The 19437-nt window shown below is 40.2% G+C and overlaps 1 protein-coding gene across 1 annotated transcript in view; it reads right to left on the reverse strand.

The window, feature by feature from the left end:
• Positions 1-2978: 2978 nt before the first annotated feature.
• The window catches only part of RNL (RNAligase), a 52353-nt gene continuing 35894 nt past the window's right edge, over positions 2979-19437 (reverse strand). The window contains exons 21-27 of the mRNA XM_089144155.1: positions 16280-16356; positions 16104-16175; positions 15928-16004; positions 9495-9575; positions 5820-5922; positions 5466-5624; positions 2979-4254 (exon numbers count right to left, since the gene is read on the reverse strand). Of these exons, the coding sequence (XP_089000281.1) occupies positions 3862-4254; positions 5466-5624; positions 5820-5922; positions 9495-9575; positions 15928-16004; positions 16104-16175; positions 16280-16356 (962 nt within the window). The 3' untranslated portion in view covers positions 2979-3861. The remainder of the gene's footprint in view (positions 4255-5465; positions 5625-5819; positions 5923-9494; positions 9576-15927; positions 16005-16103; positions 16176-16279; positions 16357-19437) is intronic.

Genomic DNA, 19437 nt, shown 5'->3' on the forward strand with positions numbered 1-19437 from the left:
GACTAAAAGTGACATGGATGAAACCTCAGGGGTCCAGATGAAAATTACCCTATCTTTATTTAACTTATTTAAAGGGGTTTTTTACGTGAAGGTCCCTTAGAGGGGAATAAAATTAATAGAAGATTCAGTTTCATAAAGTCAATGATGCATAAATGGTAGAGCAAATTACAATGACACCCTTTTGGGGGCTTTAAAGCATTGACACCCTCACTTTATGTTTAAAAAACACAAACACCTCAATTCATTAAACACACTAGTCCATTCTATTATGCTGCGTTTGTTTGCAAAGGTGGGGTGGGAAAAAAGGGGTGGGAAAAAAAAACATGTGGGTCTTACATGTAGTGGGGTGAGGGAGAAGAAAAGGAAAGGAAAGGGTTTTGTGGAAAAGTGATGGGGTGGGTCCCACTTTTTACTTTTCCCAACTTTCCCACAAAATCCCACCAAATATGTGGGGTTTTAAAATAGCATGGGGTGGGAAAGTTGAACCGCCACCATCACAGACAAGGTTCCTTGATTCAAGGAACCTTGTCTCCCACTTTCCCACCCCAAGCAACCAAACACTCTACCATTTTAGGATTTAAAGGAAAAGTAAGAAATTTACACATTTTTCAAGAATTTTCCCACCCCTTTTTTCCCACCCCACCTTTATTCCAGCAAACAAACGCAGCCTAAATTAGTAAAAATGTTAGTTCATTGTTTGTTTTTCTTTAATTTCAAAAATACACTTACTAAAATATGAGAAAATAAATCTAAATGAACATGTAAAATTATCAAAAAAAAACCTTAGAAAAGTATTTAGAATGATTCAAACACCCATCTTCTACTTCTACCCCTCTCTTGCCTGTTGGTGTTAGGGTCCAACGTCGGCCATGGAGAGGATGCTAGGTCCACTCCTTGACGTAGTTTTCACCGGTAAACTTGGCGATACTACTGGATCTAGTGGCAGCTTCTCGTGTCTCCAAGTAATGGAGAAGCTCCGTCTCCACCACCTAACTAAATTCCGATTTATTCTATTCCCCTGGTTTTCAAGATCTCATTCAAGCAAATCCATGTTTCTCCAAATCTACGAATCGATCTCATGTTGCTTTGATCTGGTCTAATCTCTGTCAGGGTTTCTCTTAGTTTACTCTTTGGAAGTCAAGGTATGGGTTACATTAATGTCACACACTGCTGTTCTGGTTGACAGGAAATAATGCAGAGAGTAATTGGTGTGATAATAGTATGGTAGGATTCAAGAGAAAGAAGAGGCTGAGGGAAGACACAGCCCAAACTGACACATCAACCACACACCATCTTCAGAAGTTGGCAAATGCAGTGGTTCAGGTGATCTTGGGGGCAGCTGCTACTGTGGTCTCAGGATCCACAGATGGCCAATTTGCTGAGACTACCCATTCCAAATGACTCATTCCTGAGCACCAACCAGAATGAACTTGACTGCCTGGTTCGTATTATCCGACACTCTGCTTTGTAGATGAAAATGAGTCATCTACCTTAGCTTCAATGGATTAGGAATTGCAAGTATTAATCCACCAGCTGTTGCAATTGATCCCAACGCTTTTGGCATGACTTTCTTTATGTTCAAAAGGAATGAGACCCGTTTGGATATCCTAACATCCACTCTACATGCCCAGCTATCCTCTTCAAGGCTGCCATATCTCTGCTTTACATACCTGTGCTGCTGTGCAGCATGAGAGAATGAAAATTGAATTATCCTACTTTAATAGGTAAGATTAAAATCCTCATCTCATTCTGAAGACCCAGTTCTGGCGGGCCCATCAAAGAATACTGGAACAGCTATGCTCAAGAAAAATTAACTAACAATTTTACCCTCTTTTAAGCTTATCGATCATATTCATTGTGTTTTCCTACTCATATAGAAGGAATCATCAAAATATCCTTAGGATAAATAAAATAAATAACTAAAATTAGAAATAATTGGTCAGAAGTGGTGCTGAGGTTAAGGAATCCGGATCATCACCACAGGGGAGCACAGAGACGGTTTTACCACCACAAAATCGGTAGGCCCTACAGGTAAAAAATATTAAAAAAAAATCCCATCACCCAACTCTTGGACCCTGTAATTTATGGTGGTAAAGCCGTCGAGGAGCACAAACGAGTTGAAGATCCGGACTCGAGGTTAAGACCACTAAACAGAATTTGCTGTAGACGGCGTAAAATAATGAGTTATTACTGTAGGTCCTCATTAGGGACGGGGGTGTCAGCAGCCCCATTTCTTTGACAAAACAAGTTAAATTGCATGTGAATTTTACATGCAATTCATGGGCTGCAGGTTGAAAGAAAATCAAATAGGAAGGAAAAAATGTTACATTACAAGAAGTGAGAGAGACCATCACGAGAGTGAAGGTGTTTAGAGTATTGAGTGAGGTGTTTAAGAGTTGGAATAGTGGGTTAAGTTTGTAATATTTTCAAAGGTTAAGAGTGAGACTTGAGAGAGGATGTACAGGGGTATCTAACTTTAGTCATAAATCCGAGCATTGTACAAGTTACATGTTTCCATTTTTATAATGAAGAAGTTCGCCCATAGTTGTAGGTAAAGCCAAACTGCATAAATTTTATGTTTGTATCTTTTTGTGGCTGTTACTTTAGCATAATTTCACATAATACACACGTGGGTCGCACATGAATGTGTGTTTGTGTCTTCTGTAATCATTCACTCTCATGATGGTCTCTTTTACCTCCAGTGGTGTCTCACAAGCAAACCCACCTCCTCTTGTTTGTAGATAGGGGCTTTGAGAGAGAGTTAAAAATCCGAGTATCGTACAAGTTACATGTTTCCATTTTTATAATGAAGAAATCCCTTTACGCCCAATGGATGTAGGCATAGTCGAACCACGTAAATTTTATTTTTATATCTTTTTGTGATTATTACTTTTGCATAATGTCACGTAAACCACACGTGGGTCTCACAAATGTATGTGTATATCTTCTAGACTTAATGACATGTCTATGAGGGATCGATGTGTGCATTACTTGAAATTATGCAAAACTAATAACATAAAATTAACCTGCTTCAGCATTACCTACATCTATGAATTCAAGATTCAAGATTCAAGATTCAAGCTTAATCATGACTTCCTTTGGTTTTCCTCTCTGCTTCACGAATCACGACCACGCCTTCACCTTCATTGTGAATTTCCCTGATTTCTTAATGGCGGCTGTTCTGGAGAGCAAGAATAAGCGGTTGTTGAGAGAGACTCAAGTGGGTTTCGTCGCCACCGGATAAAAGGCTAATGAGCAATGGCTAGGGTTTCATTCAAACTTATTTTCCTTGAAAATGATCTTTCTGCAAATTCTATTTTAGAATGGGTAGATTTTTGTAATTTAAAAAAGTTTCTAAGCCTAACAAAACAAATTACAAATTTACCCATACTTCTCAACCTTAAGAGATATGTGTCAACATTTTGGGCCTGTGCAGAGGATATTGGCTCGGCCGCGAACAAAAATCCCCATTTGTTCCAATGAGACGGCCAAAAAAAGAGAATTTCCATGTTAAAAAGAAATAAATTTATTTACTGTCTCAAAGCAAAATGCAGAAAATTACCTTTTTCAAAGAATAGGAAAATAATATAGGAATATTTTTCCCGTCAAATATCAACTGCACATAAAAGTCTACACCGAACAAAACCAACAATAAATATCGCAAATATACACCTCAGAGCAGACCTGCTCGATCACCTCCTGAAGAATTTCCCTTCTCGATGGCAGCCATACCATTTCACTTTTTTATTTCATTTCCTCAAAACCCAGGGAGAAGGTAAAAAGCCAATCAGAAGACACCAGTGACTTTTGAAAGCACCACAAGAATCACCCAGTCATGGAATGGTATAATTTTCAAGAAGCTTAATAGAAATCCAATGACCCAGAAACGGAGACAGGAGGATCAATGGGTATGCAAGTTGCTTTCCCTTCTGAAAGCAGCTGTGGCAGTGTGTTGGCGTCCTTGGCTGCGAGTCCTCCTCCAGTCCATAGGGTCACATGGGGCCACTGGTTTCTTGACACGATCTTCTCTCCATCAACAGAACCAGGGTCTCCTTCCAGGGCAGCCAACTTATCAGAGAAGAGGAATGCAGTGAAATGTACAGGTACCTGCCGATGGAGGTGAATTCCATAACTAGCAACAGCGGCGACGCCATGGCTCCTCTTGTGAGCAAGAGTTAAGTGAGCCTTCTGTAGGGAGTTCTCAATATCTTTATCCTTGATGAAAGCTTGAACCGTTGGATTCTTCACAGCTAACTGCTTGGAGATGTGAAACAATGGTAAGAAAGACAAAATAGAAAATGGAGTAATACTACATTTAGAGACAGTTACTGCCAAGAAGATTCTAACCCCCCCCCCCCCCCCTCTTTTTAATTAGGAGTCCTGATACAGAGGAACGAAGATTCGTTCAGAAAACCCTTGGAGGATATTATGGTCTCTACAGATGACCACATTTGTATACAGAGCAGTAAGCAATCAGAACGACCCTGCAGCAGATAAGAAGCAACCGCTAAATACAACACACCCAATGCATGAGGCTCCCTCGCAATGGCGAGTTTTAGGGAAGACCATAATATACAGTGTCCTAACCTGAATTCATAGAGAACCTGTTTCTGAACGTAAACGACCTCTGTGATATCACTGAGGAAGCATGGCTCCTCAAATAAGGTTCCTAAACTTTCAAATCATATTTTCCTGCTGGTGCATATATTCTCCAAACCCAGAGTAATACTGCAAGACAGCTATTCAAAATGAGACCAAAACAAAATCCCCCCTTTGGTCTGTTAATCCCATCCTGGGAATTCACCGTACTTTATTTGGATAGCACTATGTAATCCTAGTAGCACATACTAGTAACTATTGATGTACATTGTCGTGGCCCTTGCCTTACAGCTCGAGCTTTTAGGTGGTTGTAACCTAAAATGTGAAGCAGATCACGGATAATGTGATGTGCTTTCACACACACATATATATGAAAAAGGTTAGTCAGACTGTACTAGGGTTGGGAAATGCAGCAAAGTGTTGAGATGGGCACGGCAGAGAAAACAACATGAAAACAGTCTGTTGCAGGGGCATAAATAGTTTGGTCCGATGGAGCTTTAGAAACTCTGTTCTTTCTAGACTATACATTATTAAAAAAAATTTCATTATTTATGTCCATTACAGTCACCCATTTATCTTGGCATTGATATCTTGAGTGTGCAAGTAGCTATTATTATATCTGTGCATAAAGATAGCAAGTGAAGGAGTTGTGCGGCATGCCCAATTTTAGCAAGGCTGCATAGCCTGTTGCCTTTGAAGCTAAGGCAGAATATAGTGCACATGGTCACTTGAAAAATCTACCAAAAAGTTATGGCCGACTTGGCAGTTGGGAGAGAGAATGTGAGAGAGAGAGAGAGAGAGAGAGAGAGAGAGAGAGAGAGAGGGGGGGGGGGGGGGGGGGGGAGGGGGAGGAAGGGAGATCTTACGCTGTTAAGAAGGCTCCTGATTTCTGTCACAGGTAAGGTCACAGCCGCAAAAACAATAGTTCCCAACTTTGCCTTCTCAGTACTGGGCATTGAATATTCACCCTTCGCAATGGTTCGTAGTTGCTCCAACACTTGTTTGACTGCATAATCAAAAGGGACCTGGGAATGGCAAATCCATGAACAAGAAAGTATAAAAAAGAACCCAACATTGGATTCAGAATACCTATCAGTCTACAGGTAACATTTTAATATTACTTGTTGGTGGCAAGTGCTATAGAATTGAAACAGACAATGCCTGTCAGTACACTGCCATAGACAAATGGAGAAGATTGGCAACAAAATGCATGTACTAACCTGAATAGAATTGAGATACTCGGCGTGTCCAAATAAATTTTCCCGTAATTGCTTTTCCCATGTAACCCACTCCTTTGCATATGATCCTTTGGTGGATTCCAATCTAAGTAAAAGAATCCAAGTACACATTGCAAAATTTCAACAAGAGAAGGATCAAAAGGCAATCAGTGAAAACTCAGGTCAAAACATCAGGACGCCCATCAGTCACCAACCAAATATTGGCTTTAGCCACAGTTTATTGGAAACTTGTATTTATTGATGGAAAAGGGTTTTAGATTAGCAAGTGACAGCAAGAATCTTAACCTGCTCCAACTTAATTGTCACCAACCTCAACGTAACAGAATCTAAATCTGGTATGGAAAACAAGCACAACAGCAAAATTCACACGTCACCTTAATCTCTGGACACTGGACATAACTGTTACCAACCCAATGTAAATAAATTGCCAGCTCTGGCAGATTTTTTACCAAAAATCCACCATGGTCATCGAATCCAGAAAAAATAATGTAGTTGATCCCTATTTGAGTTAGCTGCCTTGAATCTGTTAGGGACCACCATTGGCCTTGAATCTGTTAGGGGACCAAATTCTAAGTTCACGTTTTGACTTCAACCTTCATGGCCCCTTTTCTCCATTAACTCCTAAATAGAACCTTCAGACATGAAGTTCAGCATTAACACCTCTATGGTGTATGATATGTAACAGGACACCTAACCTATGGTTGGAAAGACCTATTTCAACAAGCACTCTACCAGACACACTATCAGGATATGTTGAAACCTGCAAGGGTATTTGAGGTTCCCCCCCTCAACAGCTCAACTTCTAGCTGGACTCAAGCTGTTGTTGGGGTGGGGTGGGGGGCTTATTTCCTTCTTTTTTCTTCTTTATGAATAGAAGATCTTGTTGATCATATTATACCATCAAGCATTAAATATTAAGTGGCTGTTAACATTGCATCAGAGACCATTCTGATTTAATAAGCAGGAGCTATGTAGAGAAAATGCATGCCTCAATTAAAAAAAGGTACTTGGGGTCATGACTTTGCCATTCTTCCTACAAAAGACCACTTGGTTGTAAGTTGGTGCTCGTGGGCAAGCAAAAGATGGACCCTGCAGTTTTATGGATACAAAGCAAGACTAGTGGCAAAGAGATTTACCCAAACTTATGGAATTGACAACCACGAGACCTTTGCCCAGTGGCAAAGCTGAATATAGCATGTTCTATTATCATGTGGTAAACATGGACTGGGATCTGCAACAGCTTGATATTAACAATGCATCTCTCCATGGAAAGCTTGAGGAAAAAGTCTATATGGAGACTCATCCAGGGTTCTCATCCAATAAGACTCATGAGAAATTGCTTACACATATTGCTTTTGCAGATGACCTGACGTGACGATTTTCTCCAAAGCTACCTACTCCTCCATCTCCTCCATCTTGATAGTCTCTCCTTCTTTGAGTCCCTCTCTAGCACTCAGGTCAACCTCAGCAAATCTACTCTCTTTCTCTCCAGTGTCTTAAGACTTTATTCAAGCTTCCCTTCAACACCTCACAGGGTTCTTCCTTGGGCCCTTTCATGTCATCTATCTTGGCCTTCCCCTAATACCCGGTAGGCTCACTAAGCACCATTGTGCCCCAATGTTGTACAACATCCACAAAAAGCTTTATTTGGGGAAAGGTGAGCTTATCCCTTTCGTAGGTAGAGTTGAGCTCGTCCGCTCAGTCCTTCAAGCTTCTTACCTTTACTAGAGTGGTATCCTCTCTATTCCCAAGTCCACCATTTGGCCCATGGAAATCTTCTTTTGTGCCTTCCTTTGGAAAGGCCAAGAAGCCTCTTCATTCACCCTATCAGTCGGTCGAATATCTATCGCCCTAAATCTTTTTTTTTGAATCCGAAGAGTTTATATATAGGGTGGGTGGGGGGAATATTACTAATATAGGTGTTGCCGGATGGATGCGAACCTAGGACCTCCCTGTGGGAAGTTGGGCTTTTTAACCGCTCTACTAATCCACCATTGACTATCACCCTAAATCTAAAGGTGGTATAGGGATCCGGAGCATCAGAGATGTTAATATTGTTTGTATCATGAAACTCAGCTGGAAGATTGCCTTTAGACTTTACTCCATTTAGGTTCAGTGGGTTTACTCTTATCTCCTCAAATTGGATTCGATTTGGTCCGTGGCTCTCCCCCCAACCCTTCCTAGGTCTGGAGAAAGCTTCTCCTTGTAAGACTTGTTGCTCTCACCGTTACCTCCTCCCATATCTCCTCCAGTTCCTTTGTATCCTTCTAGCTAGACCTGTGGCATCCGATGGTCACCTTGTATTCCCTCCTTGGTCTATGCTCAGTGTATGACACCAGGATCCCCAAATCCACCCCCTTCCTCATTTAACCAATGGTATTTAGTACCCCCTCCCCCATCTGAGTTAACTCAAGTTTGGACTTGCCTCCCCCCCCCACCCCCACATTCCCCATGACCTAACCATTTGGTCCCCCCACACCATCCAAAACCTTTACCACTTCTTTAGCTTGGAACCTCACTTGTACGTCCTCCTCCCCGACCACTGGGCCCCCTTGGTTTGGTTCAAAGGCCACATCCCCCGCCACTCCCTCACACTTTGGAGAGCCCTTAGTCAAGGCCTCCCCACCTAGGCCTTCCTCATCAAACATTATATCCTTATTAACTCTAATTGCATCCTTTGCTGGAATGGTTCAAAGGACCTTGACCATTTGTTCCTCACATGCACCTATACCTCTGGGACAAAGCCCTTTCCTCCATTTTGCTAGACGACCATTTGGCTTTGCATAAAATTGGTCATGGATCTTAAGATCCTTAGCAGGTAGCTCAATTTGTGATTGTGTTGGTAAGATGGTCTTTGGTGCCATTATTCATCACTTGTGGTGGGAGCGTAACCTTAGAAGATGGACTTCCAAATCCAGATTCCTGAAAGTGATTTGGAAAGCCATCTGCTTTAACGTCTCCACTAAGCTTCCGTTTGCTCCCCATCCCCCTGTTTTAGATACCCCAAGGAACAGTTTCATTGTTGTTACCTACGGTTAGAGTCCTGCTCTCCAACCTCCTCTTCGAAGGCTGCCCCTCTCCTCCTCCTCCATTTGTACATTCCTTTTCTTCCCTGTGGGGCTCTTTAATACAGTTTTATTCATAAAAAAAGGACTAATGAAAAAAATTTGTAGACTACATGCATACACTCTACGGGCTTAAACAGTCTCCTTGGGTTGGCTTGGTGGATTTCACAAGACCATGAACTTTGTTGGATATTAATGGTGTATGCTGATCATACATTGCTCATCAATGGTATGTAGATCACATAGTTGTAACAAGAAGTATAGTGAAGGAACCTCACATTTGAAGAACTTCTTAGGTTGTGAATTAAAAAAAAAAATCCAGGAAAATTAAGGTACTTTTGCAATTATGTTCTGAAAGTTATTTCAATTCATTGGATTTTCAATGTACTTAATATGAAGGACCTAGGGGGAATGAAGTTATACAGGCATTGTGAATTGGATCTATACATGTTACTTCACAAAATGAAATATTTCAACAAACCATAACCCAGATGATAACAGCAAAATATAGAAAACAAAAGTCTCCTGGCAAACAAACAACTGATTTTGCTTGGTACAGAGGTAAACATAGTGACTAGCATCAGTCATTTACCTTCCGTGCCTTTTCGTATGAAGCCTGTATAGACTTAATCCTTCCTCCAATACAGATTTCACAGGATCAGGTAAAGGTCTCCTGCACAGAGTTTATAACTTGTTACAAATTTAAAATAGAGAGGCCAAATGCTTTGTTGAGAGACTAAAGGCTTAAATGGGAAACATCTAGGAAATACTTGCTGAGAAAAGTAGCATTCGAAAAATGTAATGAATACAATTCAAGTCACAATTATGCATCATTTCAGAAGCAAGCTAAGTTGTAAGCGTGATGTGGGAGAGAATCTAAATCAGAGAATGGAGATATGGAAGAGAAGGGTGAAGAGATGAGAGCCGAGAGGTCGACGAGAAATGAGACTACTGTCCATTCTCTGAGTAATCAGCAGAATACAAGACCATTATGGGAGGAGCTATATGTTTAACATCCAAACAACAATTACATGGACTGGGTCTAGATGTAGATATAATTAAGAAAGAAGAACAACGTGATGATACCCCAAAAGAACCAACACAACTGAACATTCATAGAAGCTACACAAACACTTAAACTATAAGAACATAATTTCCTAAGCACTTAAACCATAAGAACATAATTTCCTAAGTGTTGAGACGATGGCTTTGTAAACCACAAGCTGTATATGGTTGCTGAAGATGAACCACAATGAAGAATATCAATTGCCTAAAGCTGTTTGTCAATAAAATATATGCAGAAATATCCTGAACAATTGATATATACAAAGCTGAAGCTGACTTGCAGAAAGCCCATGGATCTCCTTCACTCGAATCCCCCTTTTTCTCTGGGAAGGAAGCAGAATCTGCCTTACAAGATTTGAGTATGATAGTAGTAACGTGAACCAGTAAGTCATCAATGCAATCAGTTAGCTTTTACATGGAGATTCCACTTAGAAAAGAATTCTCAAAGAACAAGATAAGAATAGCCCTAAGTTCCGAATAAGGAACAGTATGGTCATGCTCAGTAGAAACCATGATCATCTGTACATAGTGATACATAAAAAGAGATACCAAGAGTATGAACCCAACAATTATGGAGGAAAGTTATGCTTGTAGTGTCATTGCACATGGAAATAGAACTCAACGCACAAATGTCACTCACCCGACACTGTGAAGCAAACCTTGGCCTCAAAAGATTCTTGGATGACTCCCCCCCCCCCAAAAAAAAAAAAAAAGAAAAAAAAACCATCAACCGGAAAAAGAAAAGGGGGGGGGGATTTTAGGTCAACATTTTAATTGATTGCTAGATTCTCTAGAATTGAATCAGAAATACCGAACAGACCAGCTAATGAAGTCATAAGGCTGAGATTATTGATTGGTTTTGACCATACAATAGGAGGGAGTGACCACATGCCTGCTCAGACTTGTTCGAGGTGAGAATGAGCCCATTGCCAAACCATTGGGAGATGCTGAACATGGGCAGGTTGCAGCATCACAACTAAAACACCCGCTGGATATTTCTATCTCAAGGCATCGCCTTGGCATCTAGGATTAGATTTTTGGATGTGCACCTTGGTCACCTTTTTTTTATCCCCTCAACCAGATTTGGTTGATATAGATGCTCTGACGACTACGATGTGCATTGCTATTGGGGAAGTTCAATAAATGTCTGTCGTGACCTTTTGAAATTTCTTGTCCTCCCTGTCATAATTAAGAAGCAGCTATTGCTCATGCCTTGTTTAAATGCAGCTTTTCTGCAGATGTTTGGTTAGTATCTCCTCTACGATGTCTCTAAATTCAATGGTCCTTGCTTTAGAGATTGGCTGAATTAATCTTCATAAAATAAAAGAATGTTTCCAACATTGGATTTTCAAGTTGCCTAGACTGGACGTATACTATTTGACAGGTTTGGAAAACTTGGAATAAGGCAATCTTAGAGCAAGTAGATCTCAATAGCTATGGAACCCTGATGGCAGTTATAGCAACAATTCAGGAAAGTTATTCTTGCTTGGTAAAAATTCCACCTTCAAGTCCAGCGCATGTACATTCTCTTGCACCTCTTCCTTGTAAGACGATCTCAACTTTACCTCAACTGATGGTTCCCGGTTGGAGGATATCAAAAAGGGGGGCCTTGGCATCCTCATCCACTCAAATTAGGGGATCTTCATCGCAGCTAAGACAAAATGTGGAATCAGTCTCCAGGCTGGGGCAACAGAAGCTGAAGCTATCAGGGATGGTGTACTTTTGCAAGAATTTTGAACTTAGCAGAAATTTTCATATCCTTAGTGATTGCTCATATCTTGTACTTCATAGTTTACAGGTGATGCAAATTCCCTAATTAGAGCCCTTGGGCTTCTTGCTCTGCTGTTTGGATCCAGGTGAAGCCCCAGAGTTGGCTGTCCAGCAAGACTAAATTTCATTATTGATTTTCCATACCCAGATTTTCTCCAGGTTAGTAATTTCAGTGGCAGATTAGTAATTCTGCCCAACTTTAAGTCAAGGACAGCAAGACCATTTACGGTCACTTTTAGCTTTTTATGTAAAGTCAATTCATTTCTCATAATGGCAGCTAATTGTTAGACTTGCTTGGTTAATTATAAGCTGGCTAGCCGTTCTCCTACATTAAGTCAGCTTAGAGTTCTAATCCAACCACAACTCATTTGTTTTTATTATAAATAGACCCTCTACTTGATGGGAGGCCGTATAGTAGATAAACAGATTATTTTCCCTTCAACCATGTATGCTTTTGTTCGTGATTCTGCTAGCGACCTGCTGTTTATGTCAGCTTTGGATACAGAGGCTCCAGGAATCGAGTCATCCTAAGGTTCTTGGTGATGTCAAGTCAGATCCTTGCTGTTGCTGAATAGATGACCTTCAGGAAGCCATCCATTCACTCTGAAGCTCCACAAGGCTCCTTAATGGGGGACAGAATAGAGTAGAAAGAAGGATAAAGAAGTAAAGGGGAAAAAGGGAGAATCTTAGAAGAATTAGTCTTGAAGAAGGGGAAGAAGGAGAAGAAATTCATAAGAAGAGGAAGAGGAGGTGGAGGAGGGAGGGGGGGGGGGGGCTGCTGCAAACGCACAAAGCTAAAGCTTCAATTCATATATTTTCATTCCATCCTCAATAAGCTGATTACAAGTGTTTAAATAACAAAACAAACATACTTGATACGAAAACAACTATAATAGGACTCTTGGTAATTTAAAACTAACAAAAGACTGATCCTACTAGGACTCTTAGGAATTTAAAACTAACTAAAACTTATCCTAGATATCCTACCCAAATAAAAACTTTGATTACATGATTATCCCAATAATAAATAACAAAATTCTAAATTATCTCTAGAACTCCCACAAAAACAATTCCTATTTTATCTCCTTGCAAGCTGGAGTTTGGGCCCACCAAATTTTAATCTATTTCCATGCAAGCTGGACTTGCGGCCCACCAAATATGAAATTATCATCTGGGTTACTGTTCATACTACTGTAGCATGAACAGTAACTTCTGGTTGTGCTGCATCACTCCTCCATCTAGGTTTCTTGCAGCCTACTCCCCGTTCCCCTTGTCCTACTCCTATATCAATTTTCCCCCCCTTGAATTTTCTTGAATTTTTTAATTTCCACAAGACACTAAATTCATAGTCAGACCTACATCGATCCAACCATCAGATTTGTCCCAAACTTTAGGCACATCATTCTCCCTACCCTGGTGTTTAGATCCTAATTTGAAAGACCAGCCAATTTCAAGATAAAAACATTTTCTTGAATTTTCTTTTCCCCCTGCAGTTTTCTTGCTTGACTTGCTAATAGGGAGGCAATTTTTTTAGCCAAGGGAGCTCATCTCTAGGCAATTCTCCTGCCTGGTGGCCCCCTCCGCCTAACTATGTAGTAAAGTCTACGTTTTTAGGGAGGAGTTTCTCCCCCTGGATTTTGGTTCAATTATGTAGTAATGGTTTTGTTTTCATAGAAAAAGAATAAAAGAAATAAAACCTTAAATCTGATCACAAATCTGAGATATATCAGAACTAATTGTTTAAAGTAGGTTTATACAAGATGAAAGAATCAAAAAAATAAGTAATATCACATAACACATATTACTAGAGAAGAAAGATAGATATTATAGCGGCTAAGATAATGGAGCTAATAACATGAGGTAAATCATGCAGTTCTTTACTTCCTTTTGTAAATCTACAGATTTATCAATGAGTAGCACAGGCATTAATGTACAGTAATAATAAAAACACTGCCGGCCCAATCCATCAGTTTCCAGATTGAGGTTTTGCTTCAATTATTTGTGAAACTTATAACCCGACATTGTCCAACTCCCGGAGGTGCAAGTGAAAGTTGGTTTATCATCTTTTTGTAGTATTACATACAACGTGAGTTCTATTATCATCTTGCCAGAGGAAGGAATCACCAACATGAAGAAATAAGTGTGAATGCTTTGTGGTTCTGTTTTCTGTTCCATGTTTTCTTGGTACAGCTAGAGGACTAACCACATGTGTACCGCATTGCCAGGCCAAATCTTAAATTGGTAACCAGTAACATCTCCACAGCTTACAGCTGTGACTAACACCATTGAACAAGTAGGAAGTCATGATTCACTCCTAACAGGCTATTCTAATGTTTACAAGCACAAGAAGTTGGTAGAAGTCCTAAAAAGGAAAAAACTATTATGGTTTTGAAGACACGGTGGAAAGTCTGTATCCTGGTGTAGCTCCCACTTTTGCATTGATATATCTTGGGTCCCAACAAGGCATTCAAAGATGGCCGAATACCCCGGGGGTATTATGGTCATTTTTCAAGCCCCCTTTGTGGCTGAATATGGGTCTCGATATCCCCTTGATCCAAGGGTCAGGGGCCTATCTATATTTTTTTATTTGAGTCAGCAAATTTAAAAGAGTTACAGTCCATTCTAATTAGGGTTGAGTTGTTAGATAGAGTTCTTTAATTTTAAGAACCTTACCTTAAAGTACCATTTTAGTTGAGTCCATGTTTTGTTTAAGTCAGCAAGTGTTTAATTTAAGTAAGAGTTCATGTAAGGTGGTAGTATCCTAAACTATAAAGGACACCCTCCCTAAGTCCAATTCCCTGTTAGTCCAAATTCAATAGTTAGTCAACAGTGGGACCTTATCACTTAAGGAATCCTAAGTCGAGTCAGAGAGTCTTGTATTCAGGCTGTAAATAGCCTTTTAATTCTGAAAAAAGCAGATTGGTTGATTTGAGTTCACAAGAGGCTTGGGCCGCGGAGAACCCTTACGGCCTGGGCTGGAGAGTAATTCTCAAATTTAGAAATTCTAGCAGCAACTTCATCTCCTTCAAAGCATTCCGGCACCATTAATTCAAGTAATCAAGCACCTTCAAGCTTCCAAGAATTCAGTCCAGCATCCAAGCACTCAAGATCTTCATCCTCAAGTAAGTAGAAGACCCCAGACCTTAGAAACAGCCCCATCCCCATCGCAACTCACCCCTTCCCTTTCCTTTTCTTCTTCCCACATTTTCAGTACTAACCCAAATAGGATTCCCCCCTTCCCTTGATCAGTTCTGACCCCTCCCACCCCCATTTGAGTCACAATACCCTAGAGAACCAAGTTCTAACTATAGCTTTCCCAAAGCAGCCCTGTTTCCTAGGTTTTTGAATTTCAGTACTTCGTCTTCTTCAAGTGCAAGTTGCAGAATTTTCAGAAATTTCAGAAAAAAATCTGAAACATCTAAAACCTCATCCCTTCTTACCTAATCCAGTTCTGGACCCTAAAACATTCATCACAATTCACAGCCTCTCTGCCTTGCAGAACCAGCAGCCCTGGCCCTCCTTTCCCCTCTGGCCGAAACCCTAATCCCAGTCCTACCTGATCTAGGACTTGATTTTCAAGTCTGAATTTTAACTCCTATATAAATTCAGATCTGGGACTTCAAATTCAGCATACCTAGGCAGTGTTAGAACCTATAAAACCCTAACCTAAACACCTAGAAACCCTAACCAGTGTTGGTTCTTATTAAGAGGACCTTGGAAGCCAACCCTAAACCCCGGGTTGCATCATGCATGTTCTTAACCTATTGTGATTTTAGATGAACTAGCTGCCTGGGGACCCGAACCCATACTCAGTGCTCGCAGACCTGATAACAAGCAATTGTCGCCACAGCCCTACTACAGTGGAACGAACAACCAAACGGACTCAAGAACTAATTTTGTCTGGATATCAAAAGACCAAAATAAATACACTGGTAAGGAGGAAGGAGGCACGTGAATTACTCCAACATAATGTTCAAACATCAAAATGCAACTATGTATTTGTTTTTTGGTTCCCCTCACTTGTGCAGACATTATTTTCTTTCAACTAGTCCATGGTATTAAGACATTCCTTCTTTCCTTCTGGCCAACAGTGAGGGAAGGATCTCAGTCATTGCAGATACATGAAGCATGGAAACAAGCAGTATATTAAACATCTTAAGTGTTCTGACAGAATATATTAGAATACCAACCTATCAGCCTTGAGCAATGGCATCTTTACGAGTGCACCGAAACGTTCAATCAATTCTCTCTCAAATTCCTGACGATCCTGAAAAGATGTGGTAAACGAAAGAAAATGGGTTAGATGAATAAATCCATGCAGAAGTGGTGTATACATACATAAAAATTAAAATGTGATGTATCATGCCTTGCCCTCATAAAGGTTGTAGAACATCAACAGGACATAGCCAGCATTTGGAGATGATTTGTCAAGGTTCCCCTTTAGAGTCGACGCCACGAAAACCCCAATGATTAGAAATTGAATAAAATATTTGATGACTGACTAAATTTTAAACACAACTTCAGAAAGAAAACTGCAGATACCGGGTGATTAACTCTGTGCAGTACACGGAATATGAAAACTGCTAAGGCATCAAGAGAGAAGGGATTTGAATGAGTGCCTGCACATTAAACAGGTACATAAGGATCCTTACTGTAATGCATGTGACAGAATGCAAACAAGGAATAAAACTGGCATAAACACTAAATGAGACAAGTAGGTACTGGAAGCTAGTAAGAATAAAAGAAAGTCTCATGCTGCAACAGGTAAAAAAGGTATATGTGGATCAGACCAACCCAGTGGGAACTGAGTTGCCATCCACTCTCTGACTCACCCTGGGCAAAGCATCATCACTTTGAAGCAGGCTTCCCTTAGCAAGCGTACCCTCTCTAAATAATAGCTAACCCTAGGCACCATGGATTCATTCCTCCTCAACAATGGAGCTTTCATTAAGTATAGTTAATCTTCACATACATGAATGTACATGAATGGATGTGACGTATCAAATGGAATCCACCATGTGGGACCCACCTCTGGTGGATTCCATCTTCATACATAAGATGCATTCACTACATTCACAAACCCAAGAAGTCTCATATTCCAATTCTCTGCTTTTGAAGACAAACTGAGATCTGTCAAAGAAGGCCCATCTGGTGGGAAAATATTCATCTTCTTTTGACAATGAGACCAATATGCAACTCAACAAGGTGGACTTCCACTCTACCCTCTCCAGATCTCACTTTGAATTCGTCCCCTACATTAATGGTGTGCAAGTTTCTTTATTCTGACAAGAGAACCTGAAAAATGGACAAGCAGCTCGGGTCTATGTTCAATACCAGCAGACACTCCTTCGTCTACAATAATGGATGAAAAAGCAAAGTCTACTAAGGGATTATGATGGGGACGTCACATGCCCACCCATCATTCGTTACCACCAAAGGCAGAGGCGATGGAACCTTTCGATTTGGTTTGGCTAATAGAAAGGGTCATCTGGACCTTTAGGACCATGGTCCACACCACTTTCTTTTTTCTTTTTTTCCTTTTTTATAGCTTTAGTATCAGTATTTATTGGACTACTTAAAATAAGGTTAGTACAGGGAATTTCTTTATGGGATTTTATTCTATTGAGGTTATTTTAGGCAAGTCTATTTTCTTGTTTCCTTTATTTCATTGGGGTTATCATAGGAAATATTTTTCCTTTTAATTTGCTAACCACCAGCAAGGCACGATAGATGAAGAATTAGAAAGAAAATTTGAAAATTGAAAGCAGCAGCAGCCTGCTGCTCCTCCTCTTCTTCTCCTTTGCTTCAGTTTCTTGTCTAGAAAATTCCCCCATTCCCTCCTCTTTCTAGTCCTCCTCCCTTTTCCTCAAAAAAGCCCTTGTTTTTTTTTTCCCAGGAATTTTTTTTCCTTCTTTGCCAAAACCTCATGGCAGCTCTGTTCCTCAGAAAATTTCTTCCCTTAGATCTTATTTTTCTCTTCTTCTCCAACCCTTATGGTAGTGTGTTTTCTACTGAAAGTTTCCTCTCCTCTTCTTTCTTACTTCCTCTTCTTATCAATATCCTCACGCAGCTTCTATTCTGTCTCCTGTCAATAGCCTTCTTCCCCCTTTCTTGGCCCTCTTTTTCTCTGTCAAAATCATATTGGCAAAATTATTTTCTGCAGTCTTTATTTTCCTAACCTCTTTTTCTCTGTCAAAATCATATTGGCAGAATTATTTTCTGCAGTCTTTATTTTCCTAACCCTTGTTTACTTTGGCTATTTATCTTTACCTTCTATCCATTACAGTAATGCTCCCATGCTGTTCGTTTGATTATTACTTAAGACTGGTTACATATTCTGTTATTCCTAATCAACCCCTATTTGGTGTTTGGGTAGATGTTAGTCTACGTTTGGTATTGGGATTAAACAATGTATATGTAAGTTATTTCTATATTGATGAAAGGTTGATCATTATGACTTTGCTATAATTTTATTACTTTGAATCCAATGCCCCTAACCCCTAGCCTAATTGAGTGGATTGATCATATAAGAATTCTGACTTGTCCCCTTGGGGCTTCAAGAATTTTGCACTTATACTATTGATTGCTGAATTTTTATTCCATAGTGTTCTCTTAGTGTGAGTCTAATTATGTTTTGAGCAAACTCCTACCTAATCCCTCATAGTGTTTTAGTTTGCTTAGGATCCTGTTTCTTTGTAGAATAACCTAGTTTTCTAGGGCTGTCCTACATCAGATTATCTTCGATCGGCTCCCCCTCCACTATCTTGCTTGCAAGATATTCAGTCATGATGTAACAATGATGGAATGCCCCCCTATAATTGGGCCCAACACCTAGACCTAAAAGGCACAATCAAAAGCTAGCCGAATACCCAAGAGTATTTTGGTCATTTTCCCGGCCCTTTTGGGGCTCAAAAGGGGTCTGGTTGGAATGCCTCGATCCAAGGGTCATGGATATATCATTATTTTTTGTTTGAATTAATATTTTGTGAGTTATAACAGAGTCTCAGTCTATGTAGGACTCTGAGTTAGCCCATTGAGTTAGTAATGAATCTTGTGCTATTGGATAAAATCTGAGAATTGAAGGAAGAGTGAGTCATGGGTTCCTAGAGGAAACCCACGGTTGAGCGTGATCTAATCCTGCAATTTGTTTCAAGTTTCTTCTTCTTCAAGCTTCAACAACAACTTAACTCAAGCCCCTACAGCAGAGCTCAAGTCTCCCTCTCAAGTAAGGTTAGCCCAGCCTCTCTCTTCCCTGCTAAGGCCTTGTGCGACCCTACCAACCCCCCCCCCCTTTTTCTTCCCCATGGCAGCTATTTCACCCCTTCCCCTCCTCTTTCCCACTTCTTTGTCTTCCTTGATCTTGCGGCAGTTCAAGAAAAGAAGAAAAGAAGGAAATACATAAAAGAAAGAAAATAGAAAGATCAAGAAGGAAAAGAAAAGATTCAAGATTCTCTCCAGAATTCAAGAATCATTCTCAAGAACCAACGACAGGCTTTTCCCAAATCCCACCCCTTCTCCAAACCGCAAGCATCCCCTACCCATCCTTCCTTTATTCCATCCCATTTGAATATCCCCCAGTTTGTGAAACTGAAACTTTAGTTCCCAAAATTCACCTCACCTTGGGTTTGTTAAAACCCTAGCCTTCCCTAATTCTTCCTTTACCCAAAATATTAACTAGTCTCTTCTCAGCTACCATGCCA

The sequence above is a fragment of the Hakea prostrata genome, chromosome 2, assembly GCF_041222555.1.
Source record: "Hakea prostrata isolate BN-2017 chromosome 2, UWA_Hpros_2, whole genome shotgun sequence".
In the NCBI taxonomy this organism is placed as follows: domain Eukaryota; kingdom Viridiplantae; phylum Streptophyta; class Magnoliopsida; order Proteales; family Proteaceae; genus Hakea; species Hakea prostrata.